Raw genomic sequence first — 22,717 nt, 5'->3', positions numbered from 1 at the left:
CCCCAAGGGCCACCACAGCAAGCCAGCATCACTTGCCTTCTAAAATCTGAGCCATGTGGTAAGGCCGTTCAGATCTCATCCTTTACTCCAAGCCGTCTGCTTTTCACTGCCTGAGTGTGCTACACACACTCTTCTAAGTGGGTAGCACATTATTTCACTGCTCATGATGTATCTCTTGCTCTGAGACTTTTAGCTTCATTTAAATTTCCCCCTCTGACATGGGGCTGTCAGCTCCTGAAGGGCTGTAGATTCTTTGCATCTTCCAAAATGACCACAAGATATCTGGCACTGCTTGGTGCCATGACACATTCGTGGACAGGTTTGCTGAGGTATGGGTTAAAGATATTTTTGAACCAATGATTTCAAAATTCTTTTAAACAAAGTTTGTGGGCAATGGGGATACATACTTTTCTTCTACTCCAGGCTCTCATTCTTGAAATCTAAATTTATACCTTTTAATATCTAGTTACACATGAGAACTTTACAAATGGTTGAGAATGAAATGTCTTTAGTTATCATCCTTAATGCCATGTGTGTCCCCAAAAAGAAAATTAAAATAGCTGTGCCAACGTAACCTATGAAGACACACAAGTATCAAATAAAACAGTGTCATAATTCCTGACTCACAGTTCTATGTGCACATCTCACTTTTACATAAGTTTCTTACTGCATAAAGGTCACCTTCATAAGTTTTCTCTTCCACAGCTGCTTAACTTATTTTAGAACTACAAGGGGTCCAGGTAATCATCTAGTTGGAAGCATTTTTTTCTTTCTTATCTGAAAACTTTTAATCCTAGAAATTGGCTAGTAGGCATGTCATAGGTGTGTCATTTTGCTTCCAGCCAGCAAGTGCATTTGCAGTTGTGGGGCTGACCAGCAGGTAGGTTGCCATCAGTTTTGAAAGTGTGCACTACCTGGTCCAAAGCTGGTCATCTTTACGTTTGTGTTTAACAACTCAATAATACTTTTGCACATGAAATGCTTGCCAGGATTGATCACCATGTATTACTTAGTTTTATTTACATGTGTAACATACATTGCTGCACATTCTCAATAAAAGGCATGCCTACTCATCACAAAACATGCTTCAAATTATGAACTAAATATTCATGGACCACAATTAAGACCTTATTTTCATGCTTAGATTTTAAATCTCTGCACAGGAAATTCAAGCTCATATTTAATATGCAACTGATATTAGCTCCTAGTGGTGAATGTAAAAAGTTTTTCATTGTAAGGGTTTTCATAACATTCTAAAGCCAGACTTCATTGAAGGTCTGAAACTGAAGGAAAAGTACGCACTTTAAAATCTAGGCCCTTGCTGGCTGATGAATCATATGTGCATGCTCTTACCAGTTCTATAACATCGCAAGACTTGACCTTTGGGTCAATTTGAGCTGCAATGTGACAGACTTTAAGTGTATACACTACAATCAAAAAAGCACTAATGTTTCAGAGTAGGAATTAGTTCAGTTATGCATGCTTGTCTAGCGGATGCGTTTCCACGCGTGATGTTAGTGAGACTGCCTTTTCCTACCAGGGAAAGCGTTACCTTCTTCTTCAGGGACTGTTCCACCTCTTGGATGTGCAGGCTGTTGGCAGCAGGTGCTTTGCCGTACTCCTGCTTCCTGTTCAGTCTGTTTTTCCAGTCTTCCTCGCCACTCTTTTTCAACAGTGCCAGCCTAGGAGGAAAGCACGCCAACCGCAAAGTGTTCAAACTCTTACTTGGAAGAGACCCATAATTTAGGTGAGCTAGAAGTCTTTGGCCAATAAATGATGGCTGCTACCTAATTTTCGACTTTTTGAGTTTCATGTATTCTGAGGAATATGTGTCTGGAAAAATAATAGTAAATAAATAAATAATAATAATCTTTTCTAAGATGGCCCCCCAAATTTTATACGTGACTTAAATGCAAACTTGAAATCAGATAAAAGATGCACCCATCATTCCAGTAAAGGAATATCTCTGTTCTTCCCCCCTTGTCCTTGGGTTGAGCAAGGAAAAGAGAAAAGTTAACTGTCCCAGTGGGGGCGGGCGGCGGGGGGGGGGGGATGTCTTCTAGCGTCCCCTTCTGGTCACTTGATGAAACAATATTAAATGATTAAAATGGTGTAGTAGTTCTTATTTGCAGAAAAAATAGCAGAAATGGGTTTAAGAACATAAAGCTATAAAACACAATCTCTTAATATCATACCTTTCAATAAACGGTAAAACATGATGTTTATGACTTTCCCCCTCTGTAATCTAAGGCCTGTTCTTTTTCTACAAACAAACTTGGTCTTTCCAACCTGTCTTCTTAATACAAAAACTATTTCCTACAAACCCATTTTAAAAAATTATTACTTCAACTTTCCTCAAGGGAAAGATATATACAAAAAAAGAATCTAATTAAGTGAGAGTGTTACCCAACCTACTTTAGTTCAACTATGTTGTGATTTGATATAAAGCTATTTGGATATTTTGACCTCTGAAAGGTTATTTTCACAAACATGAGGCTGTTTCAGCTAATTGTATTATAACAAATGAAGAAGTCTTACACATTTAAGTTGAAAAAACATGGGAAAGATAAAAGTTTAAAAAGTGGTGATCATTTTAAACTCATTTGATGTTCAAACAACTTAAAGATTAGGGGGAAAAAATGCTTGGACTCCTTTCCCTCTGTGTCAAGCCTGGTGGGCAAGGTCTTTTCAACATAATTCATGCATAACCCATAAGCAGTGTATTTTCAGGCAGCACATCAGCTCTAGTCCCAGTTTGGCCATTAACTCCATTCAAATACTGTGATTCTCCTCCTTTCCTTATTTGTCATATCAGGAACTGGACTAGATGATCTCTCAGGGCCTGTATGCTTTTTCTTTTTCCTGATTCTATTAAATATTTGAGTTGGAGATGGAATAAAACATGTATTCGTCCCTCAGTATCTGTGGGGGATCTGTGGGGGATTGGTTCCAGGACCATCCACAGATATCAAAATCCATGGATGCTCAAGTCCCTGATATAAAACAGCATAATATTTGCATATGACCTATGCACATTCTCCTGTACATAGTTGACCCTTGAACAACACAGAGGTTTTAGGTGTTGACCGTCTGCACAATTGAAAATCTCTGTATAACTTTTGGCTCTCCAAAAACTTAACTACTAACAGCCTGCGGCTGATTGGAAGGAAGCCTTACTGACAACAGAAAGAGTCGATGAGCACATATTCTGTATGTTATATGTATTACCTACTGTATTCTAACAATAAAGTATATAGAGGAAAAAAAATGTTATTAAGAAAATTATAAAGAGGGAAAACACATTTACCGTACTATACTGTATTTATCAATACCATGAGTTTATGTTGTCTGTTTGTAAGAAGAATCATCTGTCTATAATTATTTTTTTAAAAAATCCATGTATAAGTAGACTCATACAGTTCAAACCCATGTTGTTCAAGGATCAACTGTACTTTAAATCATCTTGGACTTCCAATCAAGATGACAGAATAGATGGTTCCCAGTGTCACCCTTCCCCATAATCAACCAATCTGCAACTATTAAAAAGCAACAACAGCCAAGCTGGAGCCACTAGAGCTCAGGGGAAGAGGAAGAGAGACCTACTGAGTCAAGGCAGGAGAAGCCATGATGAGAGAAAGAAAGGACTGCTCTGACCATTTCAAGCCCCAAACACTTTAAGGCTGGCCCTAGTGAGCACGCAGAGCAAGAGCTGGCAAAAGCTGTGGCTGTGCCCTTCCTATGAAGTTGCTTGGAAGCTGCAGGGGAGAAGAGGGCCTTGGTGGCCCCCAGGCCAGCAAGACCACTGACTGGTTCCCATGGATCCACATATGAATGAAGAGCCACAGACAAATGAAAAAAGGAGCCACTCAGAGGCTGGTGAGTCATTGCAAAGGACCAGTGCACGGCCCATCCCATGGGAAGTGTTTGGAGTGCGGGCGGTGGTGGAGATGGGCCAACAGGGGAACACTGGGGCACAGCATGGACAGCTGATCTACCCTGCAATCAGCACAGGCCCACTCAGAGGAGGCTGGCCAGGAATATAGAACTTCAGGGGTGGAGTTTGCTGAAAAGACTCAGGCCCAGACCAGAGTTTCCAGACAACCCAGGTGTACTGGACCTCACAAGACCCGGAAATGCTTACAAGATCAACAATTAAAACCTGAGCTGCATAAAAAGCCTTCCCCAGAGAATCAGCAGCAAAGCAGCAATTTAGCTCAACCACAGGGCCCAAGTGCTGGTTTCCACAGGAAGCTCCCCCATTTTACAAGTAAGCAAAGGAAAATAAGTTAGTTTCAGTGCAGAGTTTAAGTGGTGGGAATAGCAAATCCAATACAGAACTGAAACAAAAAACAAAAAACTCACAGATCAGAGACAAAGTTCTGATATTAACCAGTAAAAGTCTAACAACACCAAAGAACACCTACAAAACTTAGAAGGACTGGAAGCTCCCTAAAAGCTCCCAAGCTGGGGTGGGGAGAGGGCCAAGGGCCTCAGCCCCTCCCCCCCCGCCCCAGTATCCTCATCCAGTCCAGCGACAACCACCAGGCTGCTGTCAAAAGTGCTCTGGGCTCCCTAGCTGGGTGGTGGGGGTAGTGGGTTGAGGGCCTCAGCCATGCCCCTGCCCCATGTCTGCATCCTGCCCAGCAACATCCAACAGGCTGCAGTGGGGAAGTGCCCAGGCTCTCAAGCCGGGGTAGGGGGCTGAGGACCTCAGCCACATTCCCTCAATGTCCACATCCATCCCAGCGACGACCACCAGGCCACTGCTGGAAGCACTTCGGGCTCCTGTGCTGTGGGGGCACTGAGGGCCTCAGCCACAACCCCCCAACATCTGCATCCAGTCAAGTGATGACCACTGAGCTACTGCCAGAAGCACCCCAAGGTCCCGAGCCAGGGTGGTGGGGGACCAAGGACCTCAGCCACACCCCTGGACATCCACACCCAGCCCAGTGACAACTACCAAGCCACCGCTGGAAGTGTCCAAGGCTCTTAGGGTGGGGGGCACTGAGGGTCTCAGTCATGCGCCTCCAAAGTCTGCATCCAGCCCAGCCATGACTGAGTCAGGCTGGAAGCCCTCTGTGCTCCCCTGCTGGAATGAAGGGGGTGCCACGGGCCTTGACCACGTCCCCCCTTCTTCCTCCTCCCACCCTATCCCCTTCCCTTTTCTCCTCTCCCTCCCCCCAACTGCTCAACATCTTAGAATGTAACAGTAATAATAATAATAAATTAATTAATCAATTGAAAAAATCTCTATATTACATATAATACCTAATAAAAGGTAAATGCTAGGTAATTAGTTGTTATACTGTATTGTTTGGGGGGATAATGACAAGGAAAAAAGGCTGTACATGTTCAGTACATACACCATTTTTTTTTTTACAAATATTTTCAATCTGCAGTTGGTTGACTCTGTGGGTAGGTAACCCATGGATGCAGAAGGCTAACTGTACTCTACAGTAAAAGTTTTGTTAAGCAAATAAGAAATCAAATTTTGTAGTACTCAAACAAGAATCCATTTACATCTACAAACTTGTACATAATCATACCTATACTTGTCTGTGCTTTTAGTCAAATAATGGAAAGTAGGCCATGAAGAAAAGAACTCCCCAAAGAGGCAAGCACTTCAAACTCTGGACCGATCCCCTTCTCCAGTCTCTTCCTTTTCCTTTCCTTTTTCTCGTCCTTTCTATTCTCTTTCTTTCTGCTATGTGGCAGCAGATAAGATCTCAAGTGCCCACTGTATAAAACTGGTATAATGCTGTCTTATCTACCTAAAGCAGACCCCTTTTGGCTCAAGGTCCCATTTAGTCTTAAATTCTATAAATTCTATAGTGTTTAACAACACTGCATGCTGCAAGAGCTAGTTCATGTACTTGAAGACAAAATCTAAATTCCTTTAAATGTTTAAATCTGCACTTCATACTATCTAACAACTCAGATTTATCTTTTCTCCAACTATCTTGGATGAGTCTAGTCTTATTCTAATAAGAAAAAAAGAATCTCACAAAATCAAATCATTAAAAGAAACAATTAGTATCTACACAGTGCATTAGAGCTTTCACAGGACTTAAAGCATCAATAAATGAGACTTTCAAAAAGTAAGCATGCCGGAACTTTAACACACAAGTGAAGAAGTAAGTCCAACTCGTCATCTCGTGAAGAGAGGCATTCATCCCACTGACATTCTTGCAAACCGGTCTCAGAACCAGCTTCTGTCTTTCTCCCCCTTTGACCCAGACTAATAATTACTCATCTTGTTAATCATATTGGATTTCATCCACCTTGTCAATCAGATTGGATTCCAAATGATTTCAGAGAATTTTTCAAAAAATCAAATTCATCCTCATGAGTTAGGTTTACTAAAAATAAAGAGCTACAGTCTTTGGGGACCTTCTCAGAAAGAAGCTCCCAAATGTTTGAAGCAATGACAATATTATCTAAATAATTGTATGGTTTCCCTGGTGGCTGCTTTGAGGAATCTAACACTGACTTAAAAAAATAAAAACAAATGGTGAACTGTGGAAACACTTTGTAGTCCATCTTACACTCTGCTGATTTGCACAGCAACTTCTAAGAGCCTGGATGTTGTTATTTCCTTTCTGACAGGCAAGGCACGTGAGCACACACAGGTCAAGGATTTTGTTGACCGAGGTCGCTGCATGTCAGTGGGGCAGGGAGATGTGATTCCAAACCCTGCCTCCTAGGGTATAGCTTATGTCCCTGCATTCGTACATTAGCTGATCAGACACATTTTTCCCCTCCTGTTTCAGAAATAGCATAGTCTTCTGGCTTTCCTGTAATGTTTTCTTTTTCCTTCCCTGGCATGGCCTTTAAAGAATTCCTCCATTCCAAAAACCTGAAATTTTGCTTCTAGATGTGCTGGCAGGGTCATCATCAGGGACTTCCAAAGACCGCAGAGTAACCAAAATAATATGGAAGAAACTGTGTTTCAATTGAGCCCACATGGTACTTGGACCCAGCCTTCACTTACAGAGTATGAACGATGAATAATTTTAAAATAACACACACTAAAACTTACAGGTATTATTCCTGTCCCTTTAGATTTCCTACACAGTGCTCAACAAGCTGAGAAGGGCGGGAGATCTTTCCAAATGTGTTCTCTCCCCATGCAATCCCATGGCCTTCCGCCTCACTGCAGACTGCTGAGAGGCCGAGGAACTAAATGTCTGGTCCTACACAGGACATACATTCCTGCCTATGCAATTCAAACAACTGTCAGCGCTTTTAACATCTGCCAAGTCCAAGTGCTATTTGCAGGACTGTGATGCTGAGAGCCTGGGCATCTGCTTAGTCTGAGACTGCGATCCCAGTAAGGAGCTCTTGCTGCAGACGCCTGTTGACCCCAAGGCCTGGCCCCAGGCCAACAGGACATGTGCTTGCCAGGCCACCCGGGGAAAGGTCTGCTCCTCTTGCCACAGCACACACTTTTTCAGCAGGGAATTCTGGCCTGAGAACCCTGCTTGATTAGAACAAGTTCTTCAGGCTCATAGAAACCAGGGCTGGGTCTGGGTCAAATATAGGACAGGCAAACCATATGCCCCTAAGAGTAAATAAGGCGGTTTCTCTCTGTCTTTAATTTCTCCTCATTTCAGAGAGTTGCAGGCACCCCACAGACCTCAGATTGGGCTGAATAGCATTGATTAGTACATGTATCAGATCCTGGTCTTGGTTAGTTTGCAGGTTGGAAGAGTGAACTAATATGTCTTTTAAATGGAGCAAAGGGGAATGATACTTCTATTGCTATCATTAGGTAAATCTGGAGGACCTCTAGTGGCTGAAATTTCCCAGCTACAAGGTAAGAACTCAGAGACTGTTGGGGAGACACCCCAGGCTGGGTGGAGTACAGAGGGGTGATAGAAGGGCATGCAGCAGACACAGGGACTCTAGCTGGACCCTCAAAGGCAGAATTCTGCAGGCTGGTGAGTGGTGTGGGGAGGATTCTTCAACATTTCAGAGTTCCACTAAGTCTTTACACTCTATCAGTTTCCCAGAGTGAAAGAATGGCTCTTTTTTTCCCTTTTTCATAGTATTCTCGCCCAAATATGAAAGCTCAGCCATTGTGGAAATAAGATTTCTACAGGCCTGGTGTACTATTTAGCAGGTATCAAAGGTTTTACCCCTAAATAATATAAAAATTATTTGATTTGCAATGCTTTTCAATGAAGTTCCCAAACAGGGATAATTTAAACACAAATCATTTAGACAGTTATGAAATGGTGGTTTTATTAATCCAGCAGAAAAAGTAGATTGCATCCTAAATTTTTTGCTGGTTATGGTTCAAACTTGACATTCTAAGTGTCAGAAAAGATGAAAAATGTAAAAGAACTTTTAAATATGTTTCCTTAAGCATCAGACATATTCTAAAAAAGGAGTACATCGGGGATCTCCTCTAATTTCTTAGTTTCTACACTTTTCATCTACAAAATGAGGATAATCTTGCCTCCTAAGGTCTGTCTTCAGCACTAAATGAGATATCACACACAAGATGCCAAGGCTGTATATGACACTTGGTAACACTCTGTATAAAAAACTTGATATAGTTAAGTCCCGAAGAGACAGACTGATGCTACAAGGTTTATGAAGACAGAATTACATCACTTAGGGCACAGCTATGTAGAAGAAATGTGAAGGATACCCGTAAATTCTAGGCTCTATTTCTTAGCATTTGAAATTTGAAAGTGAAAGTGTAATTTGAAACAAGACACATAAAGAACACGTGAATTGAGAAAATAGGAGGAGGATGAAATCCAGCACTGCTGTCTAGCTAGATTTCTGTCCTCCTACATTCACCTACTCAGAACAAGCATGATTAGCTGCTAAAACTAACGTGAAGATGCTGCAGTTTCACTACATGTGCAGGGGGGAGAGATGCAGAGCAGCCCCTGGGGTCCATTCTGTTTGCTACGTGGCCCCAGAAGTTACTGGAATTAAATCCCTCCTTTGGTAAAATGAAGCATCAGAAGTAGTTATCATGAGATTTAAAAGTCTTATAATTTTAAATGTCACCTCAAGAAAGCAAAGTAAAGCCCAAACCAATATATCAATAACATTCTTACTTTAAATGAGTCAAGCTTCATTATTTCATTTTAACAAAAGGGAGGGATGAGAGCCCCATTTAGGGAATAGCTATCACAGGCGGGTTGTCAAAATATGTTGTTTTGTTATTTTCAGCCAAGTATGAATAAAAGTACCATTAAAGTAAGGGGGAAAATCGCTGGCAACATATTTTGTATTAGCGTACCTTATTTCAAACATAGCTGCTAAATAAAGCATCCCTCAGCCTTTTAAAAACTTAATCTTAACAATTAAACTGAATAGCTGAATATTAGGAAGCATTCCTTCCTGTCATGATTCGAAATAGGCTGGGGTCAGGATCCCCTGAGACTTTGATAACTTAAGGCTCCTGCTAGCCAGCAGGTGCAGGGCCCACACATTCAATGCTGAATATACTTCCAGGCAGTTCACAGGAACCTCACAGCCATCCTTGAACTCTTCAGATGTCTACAAAGCCCCCGTTAAGAAGCTGCACTTTTATAGTACCTCACAGCTTTAAAAATGAGAACTTTATACAGTAGGATTAAAATGGTTTTCAGAAAGATACAGATCAACTAAAATTTACTGAAAATAGGCAAGTAAATCAAGAATTATCACACAGTAGACAGACACAGAACTTCATCCAAAGTGCTAAGTCCCAACAGAAACAATATTCCAAAAGATGGGATGTCTCCTTTAAAAGACTTTGAAAGAAGGGGGTATAATATCAGTATCTCCCAGTGGAATTTTATCCCAGGAATATTTTCTGATGTATAAGACATCAGAACTTGTACGTGATATTTGTCATTCATTTCCTTAAATCAGATCTCTTTCCTCCTCACCTAACCAGTTATTGATACTTGGATCTCTGGGATCAAACTCTCTCTGGGCCCAGTTTTTGTGCAGGAGGACTTCATGCCAAAATAGGCCAAACTGTGTTCCCTGACTCCAGACATCACTCTTCATATTTAACTTTCCTTCAGCAACTTCCCCTATGTCTCCTTGGCCTAGCAGGCATAATTTATTGTGAATTTTAAGTAAAGGTGAAAAGTAAATAAGAATTAAGAATCTTATTAATTTGTCAGTTAAGAAAGTCTCCATCCATGTGATATTTTATGAATAATGTTCAAAAAGCTTGGCTTGAAAAACAGAAGAATTTTTAGTGTAGTTCGATATCCACTGTACAGTCTTGGGCAGTTTGAAATGCACCTAGAAAAATAAAAGCGGCCAGTGCTTGACAAAGCAAGAGAGCTTCCGTATAGCAGGAGGTGAGAAGGGAGGGTCCAGGTTAGCAGAACTACAGCAACAGATGCAGGAAATTGTTCTGCTGATTATGCCGGGAAGCTGAAGTGATCTTTCTTCACCTAGTTTTCCTATTCCTCCTGCATCCTGCTGCTTAATTCAGCTGTGGCCAAAGGCTAACAAGGAAAATACTTCCCCCAAATAACGTTCCTCTTATTCTCTGTATCTGTCCCATTTACATATGTTCTCTCGGTCCTACATCATTCTTTTGAATGGAACGAGATTACAGTGTTATTTGATACTCAAACATAATCCTTCATAATTATTACCTGATACAAAATTTCTAAATACAGCTTAGAAAAGTCATCCCTTTTACTTCCTGTAAACAAAACTTAGATTCTAATCCCAGAGATGTATATCCTATATGCAGATTTATCTTCATCCGTCTACATAAATTCTACACATTCACAAGCGGTTTGTGTGTGCAGGTTGAATAGTGTGTGTCTGAAAGGCAAAGAGCCGGATCTCAGCTCCCATCCCTAGACAGTCAAAGAATCGAATACAGAACAGAAATTGGGACAATTGAAGCAAACAAATGAAGCAAGCGAAAGTCGGTTTGTTTGTTTCTTCATCTGAGTCTGGAAATGACACCCTCTCAGCATGAGCACACCAGGCGCTGGGACAAATGGGGTTTACTCTCTAATACCCTGACTTCCCAGAATTGTTCTAGTATAACATGCCCGCATGCAGTTGAATTTGTGATTTCTTCTCTGCCCATCACCCAGATCTTTTTCTAAAAGCAAGTTGTAAGCTCCTCCCCAGCAGAATTTCTTTCCAATCATTAAATTTTATTACCTTTCTTTAATTGACATGGTTTTGCCGGTTGAGTCAAGGATGCCCTCCCCCGCTGGCGTCTTGATCTCTCCAGCAGCAAACATTGCACAGGGAGTCTTATAGTGCCTCTCCTGTAGTTGTTCTGAAGAGTCTTGTTGCTTCCAGGACATTGGGGTTGTGGTTTGAGCAACAGTTTTTCCAGCAGCTGTCTCTGTCTGCTCAGAGGTGGGCTCCCCAAACTCTGCTGCCAGGAAGGAAAGAAGAGACATCAGCCCTTACTCCTCCAGGCACACATTTTTCCAGCTCTTCACCCCGACAGGGCAGCACTTGGAGTTCAATCCGTGGGCACATGGTGGTTACCCAATCCACTCGGACTTATGCAAATCTGTAGCATGCTACACTCTGTGAGAAAACCAGTGGATTCCCCACACGGCAAAATGCTTTGTGACAATCACTCCTTGTGCTAGACACAGGATGTTAGCTTTAACTATGCACTACAGAATGTTTCCGCTTCTCCAAAATAATACTCTAGCATTTCCAATGTGCTACATTCACAAACCAAAACCCCTATTATAACTTAAACAGTATCATTTTATATAAATGTAGAAAGAGGATCAAAGTCCCAGGCAGTGTAGTTTGCTTGTCTGCAAATCAGGAGGGTAGAAATAGTCTGGAAATCCAGAAACTAGGTTCAAGTCCTTATTCCCTCAGCTTTTCCAGCCCTGGACCTTGTCAGTCATCAACTTATAAAAGGGGCAGGCAGAGCTAAGCAGCTCAGAAGGCTGCTATGTAAGTTCATGTGACCAACGTCGTCAGAAACCTTACTAAGATGTGCAAAAGGGCTTCCGGTGTTTTTATTGCTGACAAATAGATAAATCCACTAAAAATGTCAGATTCAAGGGGAAGAAAAGTCTGGGGGAAGAGTATGATTCCCACTGACCTTCTAATCAATACTAGTTGTAGACTGTCTTTATAATTAAGTTAAAAGCACACACCAATACATGCAACAAATCAAGCAGAAACTAAAAGCACAGATGGTTTCTAAAGCTTTAGGAGCAGTAGTAATTTACCTCTTAGTGAAAACTTCCTTCCCACGTCCACCTTCTCTTCAAAGGGCTGCCTGTCCTTCAAATCCGGGCTCCCTTGCACACTGCTTTTAGCAGTGGAAAATTCCTTCGGTTCATCACCAAGATGGGCCATGGGACGATTAGCTAGTTCCAGGCTTCCTTTTCTTGGCACAGCATATTTGGTTTCCTTATGGCTGTCTTCTTCCCTGACTCTGTTCAGGATCGGGTAGGACAGTTCTGCTTCCTCAAAGGACCCATACTTCTTAACACCCCTGTCTCCACCTGTCAAGGCTCTCTTGCTTTCTGTCTCTCCAAATTCTCTCAACATTCCTTTGCTCCCACTACCCTCTACCAAAGGCTGCCAGGCTTGTGATTTTAGAATGCTTCTAACCGGAGAGTCTGAATTTTCTATTGAAGAAATAAACTTATAGTCAGTGGCACTTGTATTGTCATCAAGAGATGGCTTTGTCCGAAGATCCCCTGCATACATCGGAGCCACCGTTGATGCCACGGTGGATACACATGTGTTAACCGCAGGTGAGAAAGGAATGAGTTTCCCACTTTGCACCTGAGGGGAGACATAGTTAAAAAGTAAAAAGCTGATTGAAAATATTCTCAATCTAAATTCTGGTTTATGTATTGACATAGACTGAAATACTATATTAGGTGCAGTTTCACTGCTTATCTTAGAAGAAAACCATTCGTGGACATAGTTATATAACATATCTCATTAAACAAAATTCTCTGGGTAAAAAGCAGGTTATGCATACTATTTTTTCTCTCCAGTATTGACTCAGTCCAGATGATTTCAGCAAGCAAATTATGAAAACAAGAAAAGAGAAACATACTTGGCATGGTTATCTTTCTTAGGAATGAAGTTATTACCAAATCACCTATAGGTAACATAGTCTACTGGTAGATCACCTTAATAGATTACTCTTACCTATGAGTAATGCTGTGCTGCTATATTTTAAGAACATAGGCACAAGCTGGAATTAAATTATAGCATACCCACCTGTTCCACCTCTCCAAGCGTGACTGGCTGAGTCTGATAGCGAGCATTCATTCTCCTTTGTCTTATGTCTATTCTGTTTCGGGTAGAAATAGCTTTTGAGACTGGCTGGGACAATTTGTTAAACAAGGCCAACTTCTCTGCTAAGCTCAAAGTGGAGGAATCAGGTTCTCCTGGTTCAGCAGAATCTTTGCCCTCATTTGTCTGGTCTTTGGCTGAAGCCTTTTGGTGAGCAGATGCCTGCAATCTGAAAGGAATAAAAAGTCAGTAACACAGATGCAAGCAAACAAAAGCCCACTGCTAATTTTATATACTAACTTTCTTCAAAGCGTCATTTAATCTTGCAAAGGGCTTACTTTTCTCTATGTAAATGTCAGACACGGGCAGGCAGTCTTTTAGCTATTAAACAAGACAGGGAAGAGCCGAGCAGGTATGAGACACTGGCATTAACAATTCTACGAAGAGCAAATTATTAGCTCTGAAATACTTACTAAAAATGCATTTTATATTTAAGGAACTCAAGCTGGTTTGGATATACCTTATCTTAGAAAGAGAAGTCATATTATTAGTGTTATAATAAATAAGGCTAACAGGAGTGCCAAGACATTACCTATGGCATATTCAGACATTATCTAAAGATGTGGTTCAAAAGATGGTATTTTCATTTTAAATAATTATGAAACAATATAGTCATCTCTGAACAACATAATCTACAAACCCTACTCAGGGTTTTAATTTTTACTAGCTAAACACAAATGGTTTAATAGTAAAAGTTCTTTCACACCAGTGTAGAATTTTCTCTCAGGTTTCTATCAATCTGAAAGGTACTTAAATCTGTAATTCCCAGAAACTTGAAAAGTGAAGAAAATTTCAGGTGCTTATAAATCCTTCCAACTTCCAGCAAGAAGAGATGGAAGGTTTCCAATTTACATGGTCCCTGTGAATCTCAAAATGTTTATAGGGCAGTATCCCTTCTGCCACTGGCAAATCCAATTCTCCGATCTGCTAAGAAGTATATTCTTCCTCGACTCTAATCGCCAGTTCACAAGCTGTCCCGGACCAGAGGGCAGGCTCTGTGTTCCAGGTATACAACAAGGATGGTGATAAATAAAGGTAACCGGAGTCTCAGAGGCCTTCTTGAGTCCAGTGCAGCAAACGGAGGGCAAGGACAACCCACTTCCCCGAAGAGATCCCTGCTTTTGGGTGAGGCCAGCTTTACTCCTGCACTGCCACTTTCTTTTAATCTTACTTTCAGCCTTTGTGTTTTGGCCAATAACAGTAAAACAAAGGGGGGATTTATATGGTTTAAGGACCTAATTTTAAAACACCGCAATTTAAAACATAATAGTAAAACATCAACATTCAGACATAAGTTGTTATCTTCCCAATCCCCAAATATAAAAGCATTATCTTTCTGTAAGTTAAAAACAGGGAGCATTGTTTTTTTAACATGTGTTTGTGTTTACCTGTGTTTAAAAATGCCAGGTCTTATTAGAATTTCAACATTCATGTTAATGCCCCATTTTTCAATGAATCTTTATTAAGTGCTAGTACTTTAGATGAAGAATGAAATTTTTTAGGGATGGCCATTATTATGAAAAACAAACAAATGGATGAGTGAGTTAGTGTGGTCCTAGTTCCAACACATAATGTAAGGAGATAGACTAAATGCTTTCTCATGCAGGCCCACATGAAATTATCAGTACCTTGCCTTATGACAAAACAAAACGCCACAGATTCCCAGAACAACTCACTGCACTGACTTGTTTGTCAGACAAATGAAAGGCATTCAAGACTTTAAGATGCACCTGCTGCCTGGCACCTTTGCACGGGGTGCCGCATGCAGCTATTTCTGTCCGGTACCTGGCAGGCTGCACAGTGCTCCTAGCTACAGTGGGACTAGGAAGTCTTGCCATTACAGGGTGGGTGACCCCAGAACGCGAAGCAGGGGTAGGTTCACTTTAAAAGCAATTGCCAAAGAAGGAACATTCATAAGGAGAGAGAAGAAAAGAAGCATTAAGGAAAGCATACTTTTAAATTCAGAAACATTAAATCAAATATCTTAATGAAATCATTTGCTAATTACTTTGGAACAAAAAAAAAAATCACAAAAGAACTAGAAAAACAATTACAAACTTAAGAAATGAGAGAAGAGAGGCTACACAAAGCAAGTAGAATACGAATAGGTATTTAGAGCTTGGAAAGGATTTACTGTCTTTAGAATAAATGTCCCAGCTCAAAAACATAATTTAGAAAAAACTAATATTAACCATCGGTAGGTCATGTTGAAAAAAAAAAATTTATGTTTTTTCTGTTCTTAGAACACTATTCTCAATTTATTGTTAAAAAGAATGAGTATCCTCATATAATCTATAAGCACATCGAAGTTGATTTATTGAGTCTTAATAGGTGATAATTTTTCCTTATATTTACTGTTTGCTTTCTTATTTTATACCAACCACTCAAATATATATATATATATATATATATATATATTTTTTTTTTTTTTTAAATTTTTTATTTTTTAAACAAACTGATTTTCTAAAAAAGTTCTAATAACTGCAAGAATGTATGCAGGTACTTCAAAAAGTTCGTGGAAAAACAGAATTAAATAATAACACAAATCTTTCCATGAACTTTTTAAAGACCCCTTGTACTTATCCACAAATACACTAAGAAACTGAGGACCAGCTGGGGAAGAAAGTGAAGGCAGCTGATCTAACAGCAGGTTCACTGAAGTGGCTTCGACACAGAGGCCTCTTGGGATGTCAATGTCCTGAATGACATGAACTTCATTTTTTTTTTCCCCCAACAAAGGCATGTGTCTGTCCTCGGGAGGCACAGAAACAATAGAAAAAAAAAAACAAAAACCTAATACAAATTTTCATTTGAATGATAATTTTCAATTATCGCTGAATGAATGACTCTGGGAAATTACTTCTGAATATATTGAAACTTATTGCTCAAAACAGACTTCCTGTGGTTTAGAAAGTCATCAAACTGCCAATAAATTTTTAAGTGTTCAGTGATTATTTAAAAACAAAACAAACCATTTTCTTTTAGAGATATGTACTAAAATATTTATAGATGAAATGATAAGATGTCTTGGGTTTGCTTGAAAATAGTGCTGGAGGAAAGAGAAAGACCAAGGCTGGCCAAGGCGTTGATCACTGCTGAAGCTGGGTGTTCATACATTAACCCATCTACTTGCATGTTTCACATATGCCACTGTAAAAAAGATTAAAAAATATATAGACACAGAAAAAAAAATTAAACAAAATTCCTCTTGTGTTTTTCTAGGAGATAGAATAAGTAACATCCCATGACAAAGTTTAGAGAGAGAGCAGTGAACAAAATCCCTGCATATCAACTACCAACTTCTCTGTGGCTTCTAGCTAAACCATCTCCCTACCACCTGTTTTTGTTTAAAAAAAAAAAAAAAGAGATTTAAAGAGTTTTAAAGACATTATAGCCAAGGCGGAGATGTCACGCTGGGGACTCACGTGGCAGCAATGACTACTTCCTCGGTGGTGATGGGCTGCGTGTGGGATCTGTCCTGCAGCCGGCGTAGCCTCTGCTCCACGGCTGTGTTTCTTGAGCGTCGCTTTGGAACATTTTGTTCATCAAATGATTTCTCCATTTCCTAAGATTGGAAACATTGTAGAGTCCTTATAAATTCAAGACAAGAAATTGGGGCAGCAACATGCCTCTACTCTGTTTTCCTATAGGAGGGGACCCTGATGAGACTTGGGTATCAATATCACAAGTGTGCATTCGTGCTGTGTCAGAACCAGTAAAAGGATGGGACAAGAATAACAGGTGGCCTTCGAATGGCCAAAGGTGCACTAAGCAGGATGGAGCCTGGGAGTCCCCCTCTGCAGGAACTATGATTTCTCTTCACGCCTTACCCTGAACAGCAGCCTCTTGGCAGCAACACTCAGCTTGGCTCGTTCATCTACATTTTCTTCATCTGTAAAAAGCCACAAGATAAAAACTGAATATCATTAGTAAACATAAGTAAAGTCTCCAGAAAGTTTGCCAAGACTGACCCAGAAATCCTTCGAATACAAGAAAAGGTGTACTAAAATAACAACTGGCAGTATTTTCCTCTTGGAGGGAGCCCATTCTTTGTGCTCAGTGAAAAGGTACTATTTCCTAGTGTCATTCAAACCAAACCAAACCAAACTCTGTCCAGACAGTGATCACTACTATAATATTTGACTATTTGAGATTTAAGAATAGATTTTTATGGAGGAAATTTCTCTTCTTTTTAAATAGCAGCAGCACAAGAAAAACCTGCTTCTTTGGTTTGAGTCAGTTGTTTTTATAGTGTTCACTCTGTGATTCTCTAACTCTCTCAAAAATAAGAAAAGCTCATGAGAAAATTTCAACTAGATTTTATTATATTCACAGAAAGAAAACCTGCAGAGAAGAAACTGATATGCTTCATAAACTTATTCTCTCAAAAAGCCAAAAATCTTATGATTTAAATCTAATCTAGATGAGATAATAAAGAAGAAAAAGGAAAGCAGATACTTGCCCTCAACAGATGGTATTTCTGAATTTGAAGTACACCTAGGAAAGACATTAGCAAATAATAATAAAAAGTTAGCTGGTGGGAGTAGAAGACCCAAATAAAACATCATATTAAAAGTAAAAGTGAAAATGCAATTAAACTCTCCTAAAGAATATGATCCTGGTGGCAATTCTTGTTGTGGATGAATACACATGTACAGTTGTCAACTGACACTGTGAAGCACGTGTGTACACAAGCCCAGCCAAGTGCACACCTCGTGGGGCAAATCCACGATCAAGTACAATTTATTACTTGACTGATGATAAACTTTTAGACAAGACTTATCATTTCTATGCGATAATAGCATATGACAATTTAATATAAATCTCAAAATAACAAGTAGGCAAACATTTATAAAATGAATATAAAATTCCTGAGTTATTTTCACTGTAAAATCTAATTAATACGCAATTTGGATTCTAATTTAATAAGAGCATAAAAAATTTAAAACATTAAATGAAGAAAAATTTTTCTTACTTCTTGCCATTTGAATGCAGTTTAAAATTGTGTATTGTGATAACACTGTAAAGGTCAACATTCTTTAAAAATGCATTTAAATAAGCCAAATAGATATCCATTATAGATTACATGGAAGAATTATGGAATTGCCAACACCCTACACAAACAGCATCAGGACCATCAGTGTGGTAAAAATCCTGTATTATTTCTTTTACGTTCCTAGACTATGGAACTACATACGCACATGCCTACCTATCCGATTCCTTTCGTTCTGCTGAGGTTATAGGTTGAGTTCTAAATCTCTCAGAAGTTTTTCTACTTTCACCAGGAGTAAAATATCGTCTTGGTTTCCGGGACCCTCTCTCCCGTTCCACACCGGTAGGCAAGCCAACTCCTTCGGTTGACCTCTGAACCCGTGATTGGCTTTTAGAATCATAGGGCAGAGAGTATACAGAAGGGAAACGGGGAGACAGAGAAAGAGAATAAAGCAGAGGTTTACGCATCTCAGTGAGTCAAGGCACAGACACCGCTCAGTCCCTTTGCATGCCTCTACCATGCACGGAAGGAGGTGGAACATTCCAGTGACCCAATCCTCCAGCTCCCCATTAGTAGGCGGAAGCAGAATGGTAGTGTTTGAGCCATTTCCTGTATAGTCTGCCCTGCACACACTTGTGAGCTAAGCTAATATGATTCAATGCAGGACACAACACAAGTTGAGAAGTGAATAATTCTGCCAAGGACGTGCAAGTGACACATCGGGAGGACGTTGGAAACATCACCTACAGTTCAGGTTTCGTGCTGGCCCTGGCAGACTCCAGAAATGCATTTCGGAGCTGGGCGACAGAGACCTTTGTGTCCAGCATGCCAATTTCTGCAGAGGGCCCTTCAGCCTTGGAACTCTGCAGCTCCAGCTCTCGCTTGGAAATTGGCTCCTTATACTTCAAGGCCTGAAGCTGAGGGGGACCCGTGTAATCAGACAAGGAGCGGGTGAGAACCTTGTGCTTCTTCGTAGATGCTTCTTTTTTGTGACTGGTCAATTGGGCATCTTGGGAAATGGGCTCCCTCTGAACATACAAAACCGTTTTGCTCCTGCCCATTCTCTCAGTGGGCTGGTGCTGAGCTTGAGGTGGGTGTGACGTACTTTCTGGTTCCTTCTGATATTCTAAGGTGATTGTGGTCACAGCAGGCTTACCCAAGTCCTCACTTCCAGAGGGGTCTTCGTGGCTTCTGGAGAACCCATCATCCTCCAAAGTCAAAACTGTTTTCTCGCTTTTCTCGAGAGCGTCAGTGAAGAGCACATCTCCTGCTTCTGATTCACAAATATGCAGAACTGGGGTGTCCCTTCTCTCACCTTCTTGAACCTTCAAGGTGGGAGGCTGTATGACATTCTGGGTGGCTTCTCCCACCCAGCTGTACTCAGACACATTTTCTGGGGTTTCTGTGGCCACCAGCTTGGCAGTGTGACCGGGATCTGCTGGCTGGACATAGCCACGGATCGGCTGTCGTGCGGAGCTGGCTGCTTTCCCCGTGACCCTATCAAAGGCCGAGTTTTCTGACTGAAAGGACAGGTAATGGACGGACACTGGCTGATGTCTCCTCTGAGTTAAGGACTCGGAGGCGAGTTCAGGGCTGCTGCGAGCACTCTCCTCTTTCACCAATTTTTCTCTAACTTTAACTCTTTAAGAAAGAAAAAGGATTTAAGTTGCAAAGTGCAGTAACTGCTTAACGGGAAGAAAGCATGCATGGATCACAGATTACCAGTGAATGGAAATCCACCCAAAGAGAGAACAACTTGTGAAAAAGCATTTTGGTGTTCAATGTCAGAAACCCACTACTTGCCAGACGAATGATTTTGAGTTAAGTTTCCAAATTTGCATATGTATGCCAGTGTGATACAAAACTAACCCTACTCCCTGTAAAGTTGAGAGTGGTCAGATGCTATCCTGGGACCAAATAAATACCCAGAAGCCACAGAAAAACTCATTAACATATACCACCAGTACGCATTAGGGCACACTGATACTGGTGCCTTGGATCAGTAAGCTTTCTGGTGTACAGGCCCAGTACAGAGACTGAGGAGGAGTTTCCAAGCATACATACACCTATTGACCAAATGTTGTGATTTCACTGTCTCCTGGAAATGTAAGAGCATTTGTGATTATTTATGCTTTATATTGAGCTCAAGATACAACAATAAATCACCTCTTTTGAAGCACCCAACTAAACATTCACAAGCTTTTTCATGCAATGCAGGCTATATTCATTCATTCATAAGACACGTGACCAGTATGGACTAACAAGTAGCACCAAACAATGTTAGAGAAAAGATATTTGTTGAAAGAATTAATGAAGGGAACTACCCCTCCCATTTCTATTATGCACTTGGCTAAAACCTAATTTAAAAAGAGATTACTCTAGATGTTTGTAGAATTATTTAAATATCTGAGAGCAAAACTGAAATCCATTTCAAATGCTACAGACCTTTTTCCATTACTGCAGAAGCAAAGTAGCCAAGAGCTCTGGCTATGGGGTCCTAAGGGACCTCTGTTCAAACCCTGGCTCAGCCAGCTCTAGCTGTGTGGTCTTGGGCAACTTACCTGCCATCCTTAATTCTCAGTTGTTTTATCTTTTAAATGGAAATAATAGTGACATAATGTAATGTGATGTTTGCGAAGCCCATGGCTTAGTGCTTAGCAAAGAGTAAACGTTTAATAGTCTTATCTAGCTCTTATTTTTACTTTTTGGAATACCATATATTGAGAAAAGAGAAACTGTTCGAACTGTTTGAGAATGGATTACTGATTGGGGTAATCTTTAAAAAGTAAAGAATGCTTTTGGAGCGCAAAAAGTGATTTTGTGGGGAAATGTAGAAACTTTACGTGCTTAAAATTAGTCAGCAAAATTAATTATTTATGACATATACTTTATGTAAAAGAATAGTTTCTGTAATGACAAGTATACACTGCTAAATTTGATATAAGCTTCTGTTATGTTTTTAAATATAAGATGCTTTATTTGATTATCATTATGAATATCAACATTACATATACCTTATTAAAGAAAAATCAGCTACAGATAAAATGTAGTTCCTATGAACAATTCAGGGGAAAAAAGCATTCCGAGTTGTTATCATTCCAGAGACTAGCCAGTGTTGGAGGTTTTATATTTATAACTTTTGTTAATCAAAAGAAGACTGAAATGTAGTCCAAGTTCTCTTGTGGAATGTGTGTGTCTAATCAGAGACAATCTAAATGTTGTCCTCAGCTGAAAACAAAGTGACTGTTAGAAACTCAATATGTGGGTGCTTTGTCTTTCCAATGACTTATTCATTCTTACTTCTTCTGCCTCTCCCTGCCCCCAATCTTAAAAATGAAATGACAGGGGTTTTTGTCTCCTTTCAAAACCACATACCCTAAATTTAACTGTTGAAAATTAACTACTGGTTTAGAGTGGAGGGGACATGAAAACAAGGAAGCTGGAAGTGTCGCACGTAGGGGGCTACTGGCAAGACGGGACACTGCCGGTTAGTCTCCCCAAGAGGTGAGCAATCAAGAGCGCGGTTAGGTGCTTGCTACTGCCCCCAACTGGCCGATTCTACACACATTGGTGAGAAAGGGGGAAACCAGCAGGTGTAGTAAAAGGATTATTATCAGAAGGAGGGAAAAAAGAGGAAGAAGGAGAAATATTATTAGCACAGATTAGGGCAATTGGAGGAGAAAAGCAAATGATTAAAAAGTCACTTCCTGCGGACCCTTTTTGGACACATGACTTTCAAATGCACCTGCCATTAATAAGAGGGCAAGAGAAGGGTTAGCAATAGCTAATGTGCAGAAGAGCAAGACAAGTGAAAAGGATTCACTACACATAAGCCACAAAGTTTCCACTTGAGATATACCTGGAAGGCCAGTTGATAAGCGAAGGTGTGTCCCCTTCGGAATCTTTCTGGAGAAACCACTCATGTTTGAGTTTCCCTGTACTACCATGTACAAAAAACAAAACTTCAGATCATTCCTATCAAAATGTCAATTAAAATATACACGGCTTTATTACAATCTAAAATCTACAGGATGATTGTTGTCAAGAATAATCCTGGCTTTTGAAAAAGTATACGCATATTTGCCATAGGGTTTATATTCACTTCATGGAAATTCCAAGACATTGGCTCACTACTGAAATCAAAAGATGGCAATAAATATACCTAAGTATTTTTCAAGTAATTTTAAATGATTAGAATGGAGTCTGTTATAGTCACACCGTGACCACAAAAACCAGACAATTCTCTTACAAGAAGCTGGACTAAAAATCTAAGGCAACTTAACTTCCATAAGTTTTGTTGTGGTATACTGGTAAACAGCCAAGTATAAAAATAGTCTCCATGCAAAGCAATATCCATCGAATAAAGGAAATGAATAAAAAGAAGTAAAAATAAATTCAATGAGATCTTTAGTTGCTAATATATATTTTCCTTTTATA

General features: G+C 40.2%; 1 protein-coding gene across 11 annotated transcripts in view; it reads right to left on the bottom strand.

Moving 5' to 3' along the window:
* SVIL (supervillin) overlaps positions 1-22,717 on the bottom strand; it is a 146,499-nt gene that overhangs the window by 49,334 nt on the left and 74,448 nt on the right. For 9 of the 11 annotated variants that reach the window (XM_063099650.1, XM_063099646.1, XM_063099645.1 and 6 more), the window contains 11 exons: positions 22,140-22,220; positions 19,028-19,921; positions 18,497-18,667; positions 17,750-17,784; positions 17,118-17,179; positions 16,713-16,852; positions 15,073-15,168; positions 13,213-13,456; positions 12,201-12,765; positions 11,152-11,374; positions 1,553-1,682 (listed from right to left, as the gene is read on the bottom strand). In XM_063099650.1, the coding sequence (XP_062955720.1) occupies positions 1,553-1,682; positions 11,152-11,374; positions 12,201-12,765; positions 13,213-13,456; positions 15,073-15,168; positions 16,713-16,852; positions 17,118-17,179; positions 17,750-17,784; positions 18,497-18,667; positions 19,028-19,921; positions 22,140-22,220 (2,641 nt within the window). The remainder of the gene's footprint in view (positions 1-1,552; positions 1,683-11,151; positions 11,375-12,200; positions 12,766-13,212; positions 13,457-15,072; positions 15,169-16,712; positions 16,853-17,117; positions 17,180-17,749; positions 17,785-18,496; positions 18,668-19,027; positions 19,922-22,139; positions 22,221-22,717) is intronic. The other 2 variants (XM_063099648.1, XM_063099652.1) reach the window with 1 other exon arrangement.

The sequence above is a fragment of the Cynocephalus volans genome, chromosome 6 (genome assembly GCF_027409185.1).
Source record: "Cynocephalus volans isolate mCynVol1 chromosome 6, mCynVol1.pri, whole genome shotgun sequence".
Taxonomy (NCBI): Eukaryota; Metazoa; Chordata; class Mammalia; order Dermoptera; family Cynocephalidae; genus Cynocephalus; species Cynocephalus volans.
This window is presented reverse-complemented; position numbering and strand designations above follow the sequence as displayed.